General features: G+C 37.5%; 1 protein-coding gene across 3 annotated transcripts in view; it reads right to left on the bottom strand.

Moving 5' to 3' along the window:
* Positions 1–20199, bottom strand: part of SMARCC1 (SWI/SNF related, matrix associated, actin dependent regulator of chromatin subfamily c member 1) — a 182131-nt gene that overhangs the window by 117936 nt on the left and 43996 nt on the right. For all 3 annotated transcript variants that reach the window (XM_059076999.2, XM_059077001.2, XM_067044362.1), the window contains 3 exons: positions 19119–19188; positions 11605–11674; positions 7998–8073 (listed from right to left, as the gene is read on the bottom strand). In XM_059076999.2, coding sequence (XP_058932982.1) covers positions 7998–8073; positions 11605–11674; positions 19119–19188 — 216 coding nt within the window. The remainder of the gene's footprint in view (positions 1–7997; positions 8074–11604; positions 11675–19118; positions 19189–20199) is intronic.

The raw sequence follows: 20199 nt of genomic DNA, 5'->3' as shown, positions 1-20199 counted from the left end.
TTTCCTAAAAACAAGACAAAGAAATGCTATCAGTTACCTCATTCCTTATAAGAATTTGTCATTCCAATAAATTATACCCAGGAATCAGGGGGAGAGTGGGTGTGAAAATCACAGAAACATCACACAAGGGAACAATTGTTGCACTGGCACTCTAAATGAGGATTCAGCACTTATTTGTAACCCATACATGGAGACACAAAAAGAACGGCTAAAAATTTTTCTGTAGTCCACACATCAAGCAAAAAAGTTTATTTCTAACAAAGAAAGGCCGGATCTTAAAAGTTAACATTTCCCGGACTTCCCTGGTGGCACAGCGGTTAAGAACCCGCCTGCCAATGCAGGGGACATGGGTTCGAGCCCTGGTCTGGGAAGATCCCACATGCCGCGGAGCAACTAAGCCTGTGCGCCACAACTACTGAGCCTGTGCGCCTAGAGCCCGTGCTCTGCAACAAGAGAAGCCACCTCACTGAGAAGCCCGCACACCGCAACGAAGAGTAGCCCCTAATTGCCTCAACGAGAGAAAGCCCGCATGCAGCAATGGAGACCCAAAAGAGCCAAAAATAAATAAATAAATTTTTTAAAAAAGAAAAGAATGTCTCTATGTGTATAACTGGGTCCCTTTGCTGTACAGTAGAGATTGGCACAACACTGTAAATCAACTATACTTCAATTCAAAACTACAAAAAAATCCCACCATAACTAAAGTAAAATATACAACTAAATATTTGCAATATACTCTAAACATTTAAAGAACTTTTATTACTCTAGGAGACAACAGAAAAAACTTACCGAAAAATGAGAAAAAAATTAAAAAAAAAAACATTTAAAAAGACGCTTGAAAATATAAAAAGATGTTCAACTTCACTCACAAAAAGAGATACCAAATTAAAATTAACATGGATACCATTTCTCACATATCACGATTTGCAAAAATGCAAACACTTGACAACATACACTCTCTTGGTGAGGCTATGAGGGAAGAGGCACTCTGGCTTCACTTCACTGTTTACAAGAATTCAAAATGGTGCAGACTCCCACGGTAGAGGCACGAATCTAACAAAACTATGTATTTTCATTTACTCCTCAACACAGCAACTCTAATTCTAGAAATTTACCTTGACCGTACACACCTTAAAGAAATAAGACAATACATACGGCACAAGGTTATTTATTGCAGCTTTGTCTGTAATTCTAAAATAATGGCAACTATTCACGTTTCCAAGTACAATGGAGCACTGTGAAGGTATGACCACCAAGAGTTTCCAGGAAAGATTAAGCAGAAAAGGCAAAGTATAAATGAGTGAAATAATACTCCAATAAAGATGTTTTAAAAAAAAAAGAGGGAAATAAAAAAATATGCAAACACCTACATATTTTGGCAAAAAGAAACACAGGAAGGATAAGCCAGAAAACAGTAAGTTTATTCTACAAAGAATGGGGAAATGGGAATAGAACGAACTCTTGAGAAGTATACATTTTTTGGAAGCATACACTTTTTGAAAGCACATTAGAATTCTACCTATTCAAAATATAAAACTAGGGAGGATCCCTGGTGGTCCAGTGGTAAAGAATCTGACTTACAATGCAGGTAATGCGGGTTTGATCACTGGTCAGGAAACTAAGATCCCACATGTCGCGGGGCAACTAAGCCCCGTGTGCCACAACTACTAGCTCATGCGCCTCAACTAGAGCCTGCATGCCGCAAATTGCAGAGTCTATGCACTCTGGAACCCACACGCCACAACTACAGGGCCCACGTGCCCTGAAGCTTGTGTGCCACAACTAGAGAAGAGAAAACCCACACACCATAACGAAGAGCCTACGCACCGCAATTATGACCCTGCGTGTGGCAACTAAGACCTGACACAGGCAAAAATAAATAAGTTAAATAAATAATAAATAAATCTTAAAAATATATATATATAAAATTAAATCAGCTTGGATGGGAAGAGGGAGAGGAAACACCAAAACTGAAAACAAACTGAAAGAAATAAACCTAACAATACTTCAAATAAGTAACAACCACACTGAAGGGGAGGGGGAAAAAGGTTCATCCAGGTAACTCATGAACACACTATTTGCCAATATATAATACACCCTCAGTCTTGGGCAGGGCTAGGGGAGCAGGAGAACCACAAACATATCTTGAACTCTTTTAGTATTTTTGTTTATGGTAGTGGCAGGGGCAAAGCAATTCTGAAACTAATTTGAACATACTCATGAACCGGGTAAATGTGTTGATGCTGGGAGCCAAGATTCTTACTCTTGGAAGAAGAGACATATAAATATGGAGTAGCGGAGGGCAAAAAGGAACACTGTGGGGACAGATTAGAACTGGAGGTATCATTATGGCCTCATTATTTCTAATATATATATTATGTGTATATGCACGTATATGTGTACTCAACTATTGTCTGCATTTCAGTTTACAGATACATAATAGCTCTGAATAGAAAGGACCTAGAAGCAAAGATACTTCAGTAGCACTGAGCATATCTGTACCTAGATCTTGGTCTCTAATACCTTTTCTTACTGAAAGAAATGAGAGCGCCTCAGAGAAACAGCTGATTCTAGGCATGAGGAATGGAAGGTATTACGAACCTGGAACATCCTGCTACGACCTAAAGGAGGTGCTCAAAAATGACAAGTGCTTGTCACAAGGATGACAAGCCAATGACTTCCCTGGTGGTCAAGCAGTTAAAACTTTGCCTTCTAATGCAGGGGGTGCGGGTTCGATCCCTGGTTGGGGAGCTAAGATCCCACATGCCTCATGGCCAAAAAAACCAAAACATAAAACAGAAGCAATACTGTAACAAATTCAATAAAGACTTTAAAAATGATCCTCATCAAAAATATCTTAAAAAAAAACCAACAAGGATGACAAGCCAGCCTGAAGGGGCTCCCAGTGGCCAAATATGAAACAACTTCAGCACAAAATACTGAAGTAATGAATTACTGACCACTGAAAAATTACAATTCCATGAACTCACACTGACAACAGACAGATAAATAAGTAAAAGAGGGAAAAGGAAGGGCTCTTGTTTACAGGAGAACTCTGAAAGCCAACTGGTAAATGTGGAGGGAAGGGCTGGAGTGGAAAAGTATTGCTGTGTAATCATCAAAGAAAAGACTGGTTCAGGCAAGAATTCTAAGTGGATGCTAAACCTGGGTGACGGAGGATTTTGATGAGAAGGAGTATATCTCCATGGTCTAAAGAATCTTTCACAAATTGTTTGTAAGTTGCAAATGGAGGGGAAAAGTAACCATACAGTGGAGCCATCACAGAACACCTTAACTAGGTGATTAAGATCACTAGTGAGGAGGGACTTCCCTGGTGGTCCTGTGGTTAAGACTCCATGCTCCTGGGGCTTCCCTGGTGGCGCAGTGGTTGAAAATCCGCCTGCGGATGCAGGGGACACTGGTTTGTGCCCCGGTCCGGGAAGATCCCACATGCCATGGAGCAGCTGGGCCCGTGAGCCATGGCCACTGAGCCTGTGCGTCCAGAGCCTGTGCTCCGCAACGGGAGAGGCCACAACAGTGAGAGGCCTACGTACCACAAAAAAAAAAAAAAAAAGAAGACTCCATGCTCCCAATGTACAGGGCCTGGGTTCTATCCCTGGTCAGGGAACTAAATCCCACATGCCGCAACTAAGAGTTCACATGCCACAACTAAAGATCCCACACGATACAACGAAGATCCCACGTGCTGCAACTAAGGCCTGGCACAATCAAATAAATAAATAATTTTTTTTTTTTTTTTTATAAAAAGATCACCTGTGAGGAGCAGATGGACACAGCATGCCTGCCAATATGATGCCCTGAGAAGGACACATCACTCATGCAGCATTCTAAGCAGACTGCAGAGATTGAATCAACCACAAGGAAAGATCAGAAATTCCAAATGAGAAGTATTCTTTTGAAATTCAAAAACATCGTAAAAGGCAAGGAAACACTGTGGTAATGTTACAGATGAAAGGAAACTAAAGTGACATGACAGAGGAATTCAACAGCTGGTATTAGACAGAATTATGTAATAGGAAAAAAAATGGGTTTTTTTGTTTTGTTTTGGCTGTGCAGCACGTGGGATCTTAGTTCCCCAATCAGGGATTGAACCTGGCCCCAGCATTGAAAGCGCCAAGTCCTAACCACTGGACTGCCAAGGAATTCCCCCCAAAATGTTATAAAAAACATTTTAATCAAAATGGATTAAAGACTTAAATGTAAGACTGGGTACTATAAAACTCTTAGAGGAAAACACAGGCAGAAAAACTCTCCAATATAAATTGCAGCAAGATCTTTTTGGATACACCTCCTTGAGTAATGAAAACAAAAACAAAATTAAACAAATGGGACCAAATTAAACTTAAAAGCTTTTGCATAGTAAAGGAAACCATAAGCAAAACAAAAAGACAACCCACAGAATGGGAGAAAATAATCTGCAAGCAAAGTGACCAACAAGGGATTAATCTTCAAAATATACAAACAGCTCACGTAGCTCTATGTCAAAAAAAAAAAAAAGCCCCAAAATGGGCAGAAGATCTAAATAGACATTTCTCCAAAGAAGACATTCAGATGGACAAAAAGCACATGAAAAGATGTTCAACATCATTAATTATCAGAGAAATGCAAATCAAAACTATAATGAGGTATCACCTCACAGGACTCAGAAAGGCCATCATCAAAAAATCTACAAACAATAAATGCTGGAGAGGATGTGGAGAAAAGGGAACCCTCCTACACGGTGGATAGGAATGTAAATTGTTACAGCTACTATGGAGAACAGTATGGAGGTTCCTTAAAAATCTAAAAATAGAACTACCATATGATCTAATAATCCCACTCCTGGGCATATATCCAGAGAAAACCATAATTCGAAAAGATGTATGTACCCCAATGTTCATTGCAGCACTACTCACAACAGCCAGGACATGGAAGCAATGAAATGTCCACTGATGGAGAAATGGATAAAGAAGATGTGGTACATACATACAATGGAATACTACTCAGCCATAAAAAAGAATGAAATAATGCCATTCACAGCAACATGGATGGATCTAGAGATTGCCATACTGAGTGAAGTCAGAGAAAGACAAACATATCATACGATATTACTTATATGTGGAATCTAAGAAAATGGTACAAATGAACCTTTTCAGAAAACAGAAATAGAGTCACAGATATAGAAAAACTTATGGTTACCAAGGGGAAAGCGGGGGGGGGGGCATAAATTGGGAGATTCGGATTGACATATATACACTACTATATATAAAACAGAAAACTAATAAGAACCTACTGGATAGCACAGGGAACTTTACTCAATACTCTGTAATGACCTATATGGGAACAGAGTCTAAAAAGAGTAGATGTATGTCTATATGTAACTGATTCACTTTGCTGTACAGCAGAAACTAACACAACATTGTAAATCAACAATACTCCAATAAAAATTAATTTAAAAAAAATTACTGGGTCAAGCGGCAACACTGGAATATGGACAGTAGACTAAAATATTGTGTCAATGTTAAATTTAATGAACTTGATTACTGTGCTTATGTATGAGAATTTCTTATTCCTAGTAAACACACACTTACTGGAGTAAAGGCCCATTATATATGTATCTTTATCTCAAATGATTCAGGAAAAACATATTTATAACCAGATATAGACTATAAATGATAAATCAAAATGGGAGTAAAATGTTAACAGGCAAATATGGATAAGGGTATACAGGTATGCCATGTACTATTCTTTTTCTTGCAACTTCTCTGTAACTTTGAAGTTATTTCCAAATAAAAAGTGTTTTGTTTTTTTTTTTAAAAAAGACTAATTTTGGTTAATCCCATTTTCCTCATATGTAATCTAAACCTCAAAGGCTGTCTTTCTGAAAGTCACACAATTAGAAATAGGTTGAACCAAGTCTAAAGTCTAACATTTTGATCCAATTTAAATGCTCCTTACATGATATAAAAGTCAATAAAAATCATGTAAAATCACCCATGGAAAGGAGCAGAGCTCCCTGTAAAAATACTGATTCCGGGACTGGGATGGGAAACTTACAAAGGAGTTTGGGGAGCTTCCCTGGTGGCGCAGTGGTTAAGAATCTGCCTGCCAATGCAGGGGACACGGGTTCAAGCCGTGGTCCGGGAAGATCCCACATGCCATGGAACAACTAAGCCTGTGCACCACAACTACTGAGCCTGCGCTCCAGAGCCTGCGAGCCACAACTGCTGAAGCCCGTGCACCTGGAGCCCGAGAAGAAGCCCACACACTGCAACAAAGAGTAGCCACCACTCACAACTACAGAAAGCCCGTGCGCAGCAACGAAGACCTAACGCAGCCAAAAATAAACAAAAATTAAATAAATAAATTTAAAAAAATAAAAGGAGTTTGGAATATCTTTTTGTCCCAGAAAGTTGGAGGTACGCAAAAATGCATCAAATAATACCAAAAGGGCACAGGAGGTGGCTTAAAGGTGTTCCCTCTGGCCAAATTTAGATAATTCATCAAAATGAAGAATGGTAGTAATGCCACTGCTTTGTGAATGCATAGACCACAGACACACATAAAGGGAGAAGGGAAAGTCTGTCCCTGCTGCAAAATGGCAACTGCAAGCACAGATGGAATGGACAGAATTAGAAAAGCACCAGTAATAACTTAATTCAGTCACAGAAATTATTAATGGATGAGCAAACCTTCAGACACAAATTCAATGAAGAAAAATATATTTATGTAGTCCCGAAGTATTTCCCTATAAAATATTTTAAATGTCAATGAGAAAAATGGTAATGTTACAGTGGGAAAACCAGGCAGATAGTACCTTCACAAATGATCAAACTATGAGCCATAATGGGAAAAATGGATAATATGAGGCTGCCAATATGATGCACTGAGAAGGACACAATATTAGTTATGGAGTACTGCAGCCAAAAATACATAGCCTGAATATAATAAGAAGGAAATACACGAACTAAAAATCAGGGACATTCTAAAACAACAACAACTGACCTATATATTTCAAAAATGCCAATGTCATAGAAGAAAAAAGAATGGCTGAAAGTTCCAGATTAAAGTAGACTAGAGAGATGTGACAACTAAATGCAGTGTGTGATCCTGAACTGGATCCTGGATCAGGGGAAAAACTAGGTATAAAGCGTATTATATCAGCGGGACGACTGGTGAAAATGGAATATGGGCCCTGTATCAGGTAATAAATTATTTCAGTAATTAACAACAGGGGGGACTTCCCTGGTGGTGCAGTGGTTAAGACTCTGTGCTCCCAATGCTGGGGGCCCAGTTTCAATGCCTGGTCAGGGAACTAGATCCCACACGCATGCCGCTAACTAAGAGTTTGCATTCCACAACTAAGGAGCTCACGTGCTGCAACTAAGGAGCCCACAGGCCACAACTGAGGAGCCCACCTGCTGCAACTAAGGACCTCAAGTGCTGCAACTAAGGAGCCCAAGAGCCACAACTAAGACCTGGCACAACCAAATAAAAATGAATATATAAATATTTTTTAAAATAATAATTAACAACGGGAATCTGGAATAAGAGTATAAAACAGTACTTTGTTTTGTATTATTCCTGCACTTTCAAAATTATTTCCACATTAAAAGCTGAAACCATTATAATAGAAATGATTAGTAAGAGAAGTCTGTATCATAATAAAAGCCACACAGGCAATGCTTCCAGCCTTCCTAAATGACATAATCAACGATGTTCAACTCCACTCCTAACACTCTCAACTATCTCAAACCACAATCTAACTTTCATTTGGGGTCTCCTCAAACATCACTGCAGATATCTGATCTAAGACCTGGATAATGAGGTCTTCATGACCATAGGTATCTCTTAGTAGGATGACAAGAAAGGAAGAATCATCATTCTGTATCTCTTTAAAACACTGCTGTTGAGAACAGCTAAGAAGGGCTATTAAGTTATGTAAGAATAAAAATTTTTTTTAAAGAATAAATTTTGTTTTAAAAAGGATCTTTCACCTTCCATGGCTTTTCTGGAATTGGTGGATCTTCAATTTCCACATCAACATCATTACTATGGACCCAAGTATCATAGCTGTAAAGAAAATGAAAAAAGGAAAAACAAATTAGAACCCAAATTCATTCACTAAAAAGACTTCGATCAAGAGGTAAAAATACATTTTAGAAATACTATTAGGATCCAGTAATAGCAAATTATCACATACTTTCGTCTCTAACACTGACAAGAAATCTCTTCTGCAGAGGTCTGCAGTAACCTTCACATCGTAAAACCCGAAGTTTAAAAGCCTCAGTCCACAGAATTTCAACATGTTGATCACTCCTCAAAGCATTTCCCTTATTTGTCCTCTGAGACAGTACTATCATCTGGCATTCCTTCTAGTCACAAGCCTCTCTCTTCAGTCTCCACTGCCAGTTTCTCCTCTCCTCCCAAATCTCTTGAACACTGGAAGGCCCCAAGTTTCAGTTTTTGGAACGATCCTCTTACCTATTCATTCTCTTGATGATCATTTCATGCAGTTCTATGCCTTCAAGATGACCTGAAATCTCATACATGCCCTATTCTCTGAATTCTACACTCATAAATTCAACTGCCAATTCCACATCTCTCATTACATGTCTAATAAAGCTTTCAAACCCAAAACTGATACACTCAAAATTCAAAATATAATGCCTTCTCAACTCCAACAATGTGATCTAACCAATCATCCTCCTCTCAGAAAATGCCAATTCCACTTTTCCAGCTGTTCTGGACAAAATCCTTGCATGATATCCTTGACATGGGCTTCCCTGGTGGCGCAGTGGTTGAGAGTCTGCCTGCCAATGCAGGGGACACGGGTTCGTGGCCTGGTCCAGGAAGATCCCACATGCCGTGGAGCGGCTGGGCCCGTGAGCCATGGCCACTGAGCCTGCGCGTCCGGAGCCTGTGCTCCGCAACAGGAGAGGCCACAACAGTGAGAGGCCCACGTACCGCAAAAAAAAAAAAAAAAAAAAAAAAAAAGAAAAAAAAGATATCCTTGACTTCACTCTCAATTACATCCTATAATCAAACTATCAACAACTTCTACCACTTCCACCTTCAAAATATGTATAGGATGTATATAACTTCTCACCCTTCCATGTTGACCCAAAGCCCCTGAGAGTCCATTTTTCACATAGCAACCAGAGCAATCCTTTAAAAAACTAAGTCAGTCCACATCATTCACTGTTCAAAACCTTCCAGCTCCCACAGAACTCAGAGTTAAAGTCAAAATCCATACAGTGGTTTGCCAAGGCTTCATGATCTGGTCCTATGACCTCATCTCCTAGTACTCTCCCCTCACTGATGTTATATTCGACCCACATGGGCTTTAGTGGTATGCTTTGAATATCAGACGGTGGCCAAATCATGCCCTTTACAAATGCTCCTCATTACCCAGATATCCATCTAGCTCACTCCCTCCTATCTTCACGTCTTTGCTCAATGGTTCTTATCAGTGAAATCCAACTCACTGATATAAATCACTCCTCCTACTCCACAATTTTGAAATAAGCATAAAATTACCTACCAAATTAAAACTTTATCAGTGCTCCTATACTGGCCAATAAATTATTATAAAGCTAAGTAATATCTAAATGAAATGTAAGTATAGTAACAAGCATTGGCTTCCTTTAGCCACTTCTCAGAAGTCAGCTGAAAAGCATTTGGAACAAGTACAGCTCAACAGACCTATTAACAGCACTCTGGTAAGTTTTCTAGGAACATTTAAACATGAGCTGGTGAAAAAAAGTTCCTTTGCTAATTAATTAACTATTCCAGGTAAAGACTGCAATGGTGAGTAAAAAAATTAATAACCTTATATTCTTTAAGTCTTGACAAGAAAATGTTACAATAAGAAGTAAGGGCACAAACTATAGTTAAGAAAATGAACTAACAAGGCAGGACATGAGCCAGCCATTATAGTTTATTTGATACATAAACAAAAGGCTAGCAAACAAGCTAACATGTCTTATAATGTGTTACTATAAAATTCATTTCAATTCTATACTTTATTTGTCATAAATTTGAGTTTCCACCAAAGAGTTTCAAAGGCAAGATGAGTTCCTGTAATAGTTCCTATGATAATGAAAAGTTTGTTTTAATAGTGCCATGAATACCTAAAGCCTTGAAATAAGAAATGTTCTCTAGAAAGCATTTACTTAAATACTACTAATTTTAAAAAAATGTTAGTTCATGTAAAGATGTGTTCATGTAAAGTGGTCAATTATGGTTCAAAAAAGGTTGATAAGCAAGCTGACTTGATTTGGTTCTAATTAAGTCAACTTGCATGAAAACTGTGAATATATTCTTAAAAATTTGAAGATATCTAAAGATGTATTTCTTCCTCAAAAAATATATTTATAAGTAAAAGAAAGTCACTCAAATAGATTAACTTCAAAACAACACAAAACCAGACATTATATGTCTCCTGATGAAGAACACACACCTATGCAAGTCTTGTTCTTTCTCTAACCTGAAATAGATTCTGATCAACTCCAAAGAATGGAGAAACATGTTCAAATACACCACAGTGATGCCATAAAAAATTCCACACTGTGGTAAACTCGGCAGGACAAACTACCTGGTTTCTTAAGTAATACACTGTAAGGAGGGGTGGGCTTCCCCACAGGGAGAACCTATAAACTGAAAAATACTTAAGAAACATATCAACTAATCACAAGATGTGTTTAAATCTAATTCCAACAAATATCAATCTTATCAATCAAATATATCATATGACAACAATGACTTGATATTTGACATTAAGGAATTCTGTTAAATTTTTTAGGTTTGACAGTGGTATTGTGCTTTTTTTTTAATGAGTCCTTATCTTTCAGAAATACATACTGAAATACTTATTATTGAAATATTGAAATGATATGTTTGGGATTTGCTTCCAATAATATGATAAGGCTAGAAGTGGATGAGGATACAGATGAAAGAAGACTGGTCTGACATGAAAAACCCACAATGGAGAGTCTCTTCACTTGAAAATAGTGAAATGAACACTTAAACAGCTCTACTGTAGGTTTAAGAAGATGAAGTACATGAAAGGTTATCCTTATTCCTAAATGCCCACTATGCAGGCATAATTTTAATTAAACAAGAACCACCATTTTTACTGACATTTGTTCTTGTTTATAATATTCTTTATGCACATTTAGATACTGAAACACGGTATGAGTTATGATATATACTTCATTTCAGACATAAAATAATTTCATCCGTAATAGAATGGCATAAGTATTTAAAAATAAATAAAATAAAACTAACCAGTCATAAAATACCCAGAAAAAAAATTCATTTCTTAAAGGAAACAAATCTAAATTAGCAGTCTAATACCATACTGAAGGACTGTTTTGGCAAACACAGCAAACATATCAGTTTAAGATAAAGCCTGTGACTTCACTGAATTCCATAACTTAATAAATAAGAAAGTCAGTAAGAGAATACTCAAAAGAAGTGAGTTCAATGACTGAAACAAATCAACAAAATTGTCGCTATTCAGAAAGCGAAACTATATATAAATAACTCTGGCTTGCACTGACAAAACTCTTTATACGAGATGTAAGGACATATCAACATTACCTGTCTGGGTAAAACCCCCAATGCACTAACACCTGCTTGTCTTTTCTCATCACAGGTCTCAACCACTCTTCTGAAAAGGAAAAAGAAAAAACTTTAGTCAATCTGACAAAACAAATTAATAAACTATTACTTAGACTTAACTTTTACCTAGAGTTTTTGGTTTGCTAGTAAGCTCCTCCCAAAAATCTTTCCTCCTAATTGAATGTTATCTGCCATACTAAGGGGAAGTTTTCAGCCGTGTATTCGGACTTACTAGATTCTAGGCCTATTATCCATCGCTCCTGACAAAACCAACTGTCTACTTTAGTATTTAAAATACTCTCCCCTCCCATCCACTTGCCTATTTGTCTCCAGATCCATCCAAATCAATATCACTATATTCTTTACTGCCTCATTTCCCATACAGAACCTCTCTTCACTTTTTCTGTGAAGCTCTGCAATTACTACACATCGTTCAAGGTGTAAGTCACGCTTCATCTCTATGATGAAAGTTTTACCAACTACTCTTTTTCCTCCAGATCTACTTTCTCTGGTGTCCTATAGCACTTTATAGTGCTACATCAAAGGTTTAACAGTAATACTATTTTTATTATTCTTTAATGACTTCCTATCTGTTAATATAGTCCTCCCAACAAGAGTGTAAACAATATGATCACATAATGTAGATATTTTGCTTTAAAGTTTCCTTATCAAAGATAGGTGTAAATTTATATAATCACATGATTCTTGTTGATTTAATCATAGTTGACTCACATCTCCATTTCAGTACTTATGATTCCTTTGGTAAGTCTAAATTTAGCTTAGAAAACTTGTTTCTAGTACCAAAAGGGAAATGATGAGGTAAGCCCCTTGAAGCTCACATAATAGCAAAATAGAAAAACTAAGTGAAATCAGCCAAGTAAAATTGGCTTCTCATTGCCAATTTCAACATGAAATAGCCCCACCTTCACTGACTAAAGTCATGAAGCCCACATGCCCATGCCCCTTTTTAAGTATCCAACTGCTCACCTTAACTATCGTGAAAGAAATCAGGCCCTGTTCCTTAACCTGATATCCCAAGATGGCCAAGGAGAAAGTGAAAAGGCCAGTGGGCCTTTCAGAACTCGCTCTGTATAAATAAAATATACTGAGACTCTCTAGTAAGAGCTGTCTTTCACATAGAATACAAAATCTATCTCAAAGGTTGTACAGCTTTAGGAGGTAAAGAAAAAAGGATATCTATCCTTTCTACAGTTGACTTTTATAAAGATTGTGACACTGACTGTCTTTGAAAATTTTCCCAGTAGCAGAAATAACTAAAAGTTAGAGATGTGAATTCACACTATTCCTGGAGATGACAATAAGTTACACAGAATTAGTTTAAAAAACCTTAATTTTACAAGTAAAATGTAGTCCAAACTCAGAATATATATACAGCTCTTGCAACTAACAATAAAAAGACAAATAATCCAACAAAAAATAGGCAAAGGACCTGAACAGACATTTCTCCAAAGAAGATATACAAATGTCCAAAAAGCACATGCAAAGATACTTGGAATTCATTAACAATTAGAGAAATGCAAATCAAAATCACAGAGATACTGTCTGACACTCACTAGGAAGGCTAATATTAAAAACCAGGAAATAAAAAGTGTTGATGAGGATGTAGCAAAATTGGTATCTTCATACAATGCTGATGGGACTGTAAAATGGTACAGCCACTATGGGAAACAGGTTGGCAGTATCTCAAAATGTTTAACATAGAGTTGCCAGTATGACTCAGCAATTCACTGTCTAGGTATAAACATAAGAAAATTGGAAACATAAGTCCACACAATAACTTGTACATAAATAAACAGAATGGCATTATTATTATAAATAAATGTCCATCAACTTTCCATTGGCTAAACAAAAAGTAGTATATTCATACAATGGAATGTTATTTGACCATAAAAGGGAATAATACACAGGAAGTGATATCAGCAAAGTGACAGATAGGAAGGCTAAGATTTTGTTCCACCAGAGACAACTTAACAATATACCATCCAAAACGCCCGGAAACCAATTAAGAAGTCGCACTACCCCAGGGAAGCTCAAAGTCGAGAACAGCTGCATTGAAACAGTAAGAAAAGTCATTTCATATCAACCACAATTACAATTCCTTCAAGCCAGCAGAGCTCAGCAGGATCAGGAGGGAAAGCTCAGCTCTCAGCTTCTCCCTTGGGCTGAAAAGAAGAGCAGATGTGTGTTCAACATTCCTACTTTTTAGGGGGCTGCCAAGGGGCCTAGTTTGTCTCACCTGACTTGGAACATTAATGGAACTGGCATATTTTGGATGTGTGGTGGTCACAGAGAAGAAAAAAGAGCCCAGAGGTTTACTGTAGCACCAGAGAACCACAGTGCCACAGATGGCTGGCTCAGCTTGCTGTGATCAGGAGAAAGCACACAGAACCCAACTTCTTCCTTGGCAGGGAAAAATTAGAGGGAATAAACATCCAATGTTCTGGCTTTTAGGTGTGCTGCCCAAGGGACAGGTTTCTGTCTTAACTAACTCAGAGTGCTGATGGGGAACCAGCATATTCTGGAAGCCTGGGCACCCCAGAGATCAAAGAGGGTTCACTCAGTGGCTTGTTGCAGCAACAGCAAACTTGTGGTACAGCAGACAGACACTAGAGAGAGCAAGAGATTATAAATTCCTGAAAGAGGAACCAGCAAGCCTCTCTAACTGAGAAATTACATACTCAAGCCCAGAAATTGTTTGAGGGATGCCAGGATCTCAAGCTGAGCTGATTGGTGAAGGTCTTGCCCTTTACAAAGCCAGACCATAAACACTGGGAGATGTGGCTGTTTTTACAAATGCACAAAACAAACACAGCAGAAGGGACTTCCATGGTGGTGCAGTGGTTAAGAATCCGCCTGCCAATGCAGGGAACGTGGGTTCGAGCCCTGGTCTGGGAAGATCCCACATGCCATGGAGCAGCTAAGCCCATGTGCTACAACTACTGAGGCTGTGCTCTAGAGCCCACGAGCCACAACTACTGAGTCCGTGTGCCACAAACACTGAAGCTCGTGCACCTAGAGCCATGCTCCGCAACGAGAAGCCACCATAATGAGAAGCTCATGCGCCGCAACGAAGACCCAACGCAGCCAACAAACAAATAAATAAACACAGCAGAAAATAACAAGACACAGAAAGAGAAAGGGAAAATGGCCCAATCAAAGGAATAAAATGAATCTCAAAAGCCAACCCTTAAAAAACAAAGATTGGGCTTCCCTGGTGGCACAGTAGTTGAGAGCCCGCCTGCCGATGCAGGGGACGTGGGTTCGTGCCCCCGTCCGGGAAGATCCCACATGCCGTGGAGCGGCTGGGCCTGTGAGCCATGGCCGCTGAGCCTGCGCATCCAGAGCTTGTGCTCCACAACGGGAGAGGCCACAACAGTGAGAGGCCCGCGTACCGCAAAAAAAAAAAAAAAAAAAAAATCTATGGACTGATTACCTGACAAATTCAAAATAACCATTTTAAAGAGGCTCAAGGTACTACAAGAGAACACAGTTAAACAACTAAACAAAATTAGGAAAACAATATATGAACAATATTAAGAACATCAATAAGCAGACTGAAATTATAAAAAAGAACCAAACAGAAATTCTGGAGTTGAAGAATATAATAACAAAACTGAAAAATTCTCTAGAGGGGTTCAACATCAGACCTGGCCAATCAGAAGAAATAAACAGCAAACTCAAACACTGGTCATTTGAAGATACATGTATATGTATAACTTAATCATTTTTCTGTATACCTGAAACTAACACAACATTGTTAATCACCTAAACTCCAATATAAAATAAAAATTTTTAAAAACCTGGCCATTTAAAATTATCAAGTCAGATGAACAAAGAGAAAAATTAAGAACAGATAAGAAAACCAAAGGGACTTACCTGTCCATCTAAATAATTTATTTTGAACAAGATTTAGTCTGTTTTCCTCTTCTAAACAATATGTCAATTTTTAAGAATTCTCTTCATTTATTTTCTTCTCTGAGGAACTACGTATTCCTTCTGCTAAAACCAGTAATTCAACCTATGTTCTTAAACCAAGCCCTTTATCCCTACTAGGTCTCAACTCAACTATGTGCTTCAACTTACTTTTGCTCTGCCCAGAAATACACTGTAAAGCCGCCACTGAAAGACAAAACCCAAACCATCTGGTGGGTGCCATCCTCCACTTTCCTTTCCCTGCCATATATCCTGGGAAACCAGAGATACTCCACCAACTCTACAACTTGCTCTCATTTCCAAGTTACTAAAGTTTCATTCCCAAATTATTTCAACTGACCAAATGCCCTGTCTTAGGCTTCACTTTGATTTCTTTGTAGAAAAATTCCATTGCCCACCTCATTTGTTCAGAAATGCTTTCCTTTCCTTATTTTCCCTTGACTGTTAAGATATGGACCATCCTGGTTTACCACCTATCTCCTTTGCTCTCCTGATACATGAATTTATCCCATCCAATGATTAACATACCCCCTCACTCAGCAATTTAATTCAGAGCTTCCCAATAGGTCCTATTCTCTAACCAGTCTCCTTGTATTTGATATCCCAGAAATCAGCTCCCAGGAAAATTTTCCTATTACAGCCATAGTTGCACGCTTCTCTTCACCAAAATCATCAAAATTTGTCTACCCTCTCCCTCATCCACCAAATAAAAACAAGCCTCTTTAAACCAGACTCAGGTCCTCTCACCTACCCACTTATTTCCCACTATCCAAGACACACACAGCCAAACTTTGCCATTTGCTTTTCGTCAAATTTCATAATTTACTGCCTCTATGCTTTTGCTTAATTTGTACCCCCTTCTAGCATGCCATACTCAAAATATTAGTAATATCTTAAATGTCACCTTTTATTTTAAACTTAACTAATCTTCATAAAAGGTATACCGCATTTGCAAGGGTTTTACAACATGGTTTGTAATGTGTTGTGGCTGGTACTGTTATCATCTGCACACTTATCTAAAACAGTACCTGTACTGAGCCCAACACAGAGCTTCGTTGAGAATCAACATTTACTTGACAGTCAGTTATTCTAAGGTAAACCCTATAGTGTGAAGAATCACATTTTACATTAAAAAATAACTTCCAATATATTAAAATTTAAATTTAAATGCTATCTCCTAATAATTACTCTACTACTAATAGCAATACCAAGCAAGCATTAGTATACAGTAATCGAGGCTATACTAAACAAAGGAGAAAAACAAAATCAGCACGGATAAGGAATCATTAAGTATCTAGATGTAACAATTACAGTTCACATCTTTTGTTAAAAGGCAATTTTTTTTTCAAAAAGTTCACAACCTACATGTTTTATACCAGCCTTATTAGTGAAAAAGAGTCAGCCAGCAACAGAAGGTTATCATAAACAGCTATTCACCACCTCCATCTAGTGGAAACCAATTGCTATTACCTAACAGGATAAAATCTGAGAAACCATCAATTAAACACTGAAGACAGAGTGAAGTTTCACACTTTAAAAAAGCATCATAATCATAGAGCTAAAATTATGACTGTTACAAATAAAATCAAGCTTTTAGCATCAAAACTGATGATGAAAACACTTAAATGTCACAGCTAAAACTCTTAGAAGAAAAGACAGTTATAAAACTTCATGACACTGGATTAGGCAAAAGTTTCTTAGATTTGACACCAAACACACAAGCAAGAAAGCAACCAACCAACCAACCTAACCTCTTACAACTGTTTGTAATATCTGTTGGATCTGTAGTGATGTCCCCCTTCCATTCTTGACATTATTCTTTCTCTTTTTCTCGTTTATTTGCAGCACGACTTTAACAGCCTTATTAGTTTTTTCTAAGAATCATTTCTGAGATTGCTGATCACCTTGCTATTGTATATTTTCTACTTCACGAAGTTTTGCACTTATCTTTACTATTTATTTCCTTCTTCCTTTAGGTTTAACTTGCTGTTGTTTTCTAATTTATTGAGATAAATTTCTTATGGACCATTGATTTTTCAGTCTTTCTCTTTTCCTAATATATGCACTTAAAGATATAAATTTCCCTCTGGGCACAGCTTCAGCTGCATCCTACAAAATTTAATGTTCTCGTACTTTATTATTCACTTCATAATTATTCAGCTCCAAAGATATTCTATTTCCATTGTAATTTCTTCTTTGACCCAAGGATTATATGGCAATATATTTCTTAATTTTCAAGCATTAGGGATTATCTCATAATCTTTTTATTACTGACTTCTAGCAAAACTGCACTGGTCAGGAAAAAACACTCAGCATCAGGTAATTAGCCATTCAAATCTGATATAATTTGGCTTCTTATATAGATGTCCTACATGGATATGTTGTGCTTACGAGAAGACTTGATCCTTATAAGAGATCTATTTCTCAATCTAAATTAATTAACCTTGTTAGTTAATTCATAGTTTGTTTCCCAACTTTCCAACCCTTGAAAGAATGGTTAGCACAAATCAGTTTCCATAGATCTAATGAACTGTGGCCAATGACAACATCAACTTTTATGATAGCACAGTTGAAGATCAGAATCTGAACCATTATAAATTCACCAAACTAAAACACTGCTGAGGGCTTCCCTGTGGTGCAGTGGTTAAGAATCCGCCTGCCAATGCAGCGGACATGGGCTCGAGCTCTGGTCCAGGAAGATCCCACATGCCACGGAGCAACTAAGCCCATGCACCACAACCGCTAAGCCTGTGCTCTAGAGCCCATGAGCCACAACTACTGGGCCCACACGCCACAACTACTGAAGCCCACGCATCTAGAGCCTGTGCTCCGCAACAAGAGTAGCCACCGCAATGAGAAACCCGCACACCTCAATGAAGAGTAGCTCCCCCTCCCCGCAACTAGAGAAAGCCCATGCACAGCAAGGAAGACCCAACACAGCCAAAAATAAATAAATAATTTTTTTAAAAAAACAAACAACACTTAAATCCAAAGTAGGCAGCAGAAAGGAAATAAAAGATCAGACTGGCAATCAATCAAATAGAAAAGAGCAAAGCATTAGAGAAATTCAATAAAACCAAGAGCTGGTTGCCTAAGACCAATAAAAAGTAAATAAATAATATTAATTAATTAATTTAAAAAAATATTGCTGAGGGGCCCTGTTCAGTCAGTAAGCCAATCTTCCCAAGAGATGTTCTTCTGTCTTGCAATTTCTCTTAATTTTCAGAACACAAGAGATATAGCGAACATAAACATAGTTAACATATAATGTATAAGGCTTGCCTAGACTTAACACCCAGATAATGATTACCAACAAAGAAATAAGTCTAATGATCAGAAAACTAGACATCACAGAATTAGTTTGCCAAGCCTAACTCAGCAAAAAAAAAACTATAAATTTAAATCATCTATGATATTTATTTAATATTTGAAAGTCTCTTATTTTTTTAAAGCTGGTTATATTGTTTAAACCTCTGCTAATATAATTTAAAATCTAGTAAAGTATCAGTTTATCAGTTCATAACCAAAAACTACCTTACCATCCTCTTGTGAGGAAGGATACGGATAAATGTGGTGGGAAGCTTTTGACTTCTCATCAGTAAATGTCCCCTGGAAAGCAAATGAAGAAGTAATGTAAAAATAAAACATATGGCAAACAAACTATGAGACGTTTCGCCAGATGCGAACTGCCTAAGAATTATAAAGGCATTATTCTACTTTTTATATTTTTTTTAGAGCAGTATTTTAAAACTATAATATTTTCATTATTTTTAGTCAAGGAGAGGGATGGTGATTAACAAGAAAAAACAAAAATAAATTATCCATAGACACAGTTTACATCATTGAATAGGAAAATAATACAAATACCTCATAGCTAATTTTCTTTGTTGCTTTTTTTGATGTGGACCATTTTTTTAAATCTTTATTGAATTTTTTACAATATTGCTTCTGTTTTTTATGTTTTGGTTTTTTGGCCGCGAGGCATGTGGGATCTTAGCTCCCGGAATCAGGCATCGAACCCACACCCCCTGCACAGAAGGCAAAGTCTCAACCACTGGACCGCCAGGGAAGTCCCCAGCTAATTCCCTTTGTATCTTTCTCTCTCTGGCTAACTTTATCAGTAATTTGAATACCTCCAACTAATTCTGAAAGTTACTCCAAAGTCATCACAAATTATCAATATTACTTGAAGTAAATCAATGCAAGTTTATGGCCATGAGACATAATCTAGGGCTACATACATACAGGATGGACATTTGACTTCACTCTAGCATGTATGTATGTGTCTGTTAAGTCAATGTTAGAATGCTAAAGTCAAGTTCTAGCTAGGCGACAGCTATAATACTACATACAGTCTAGAACATGACTTGGAAGTCATTCCGACACAAAAGTACTCATTCTAGAGACCATAAGAATGATGAGAAGTCTTAAAATCAGGTGTAAGTAGCAAATGAACATATTACCTAATTTTTGTCTTTGACAATGAATATTTACTAAATACTACAATTAGAAAAACATAATAATGCTATTTTCAGCTGCAGGAAAACTCTAAGCTTCTTATATTTAGGGCTATCTAAAGATTAAGAAAATAAATAAATAAATAAAGATGAAGTAGCTAAC

The sequence above is a fragment of the Kogia breviceps genome, chromosome 10 (assembly GCF_026419965.1).
Source record: "Kogia breviceps isolate mKogBre1 chromosome 10, mKogBre1 haplotype 1, whole genome shotgun sequence".
NCBI classification, from domain to species: domain Eukaryota; kingdom Metazoa; phylum Chordata; class Mammalia; order Artiodactyla; family Physeteridae; genus Kogia; species Kogia breviceps.
This window is presented reverse-complemented; position numbering and strand designations above follow the sequence as displayed.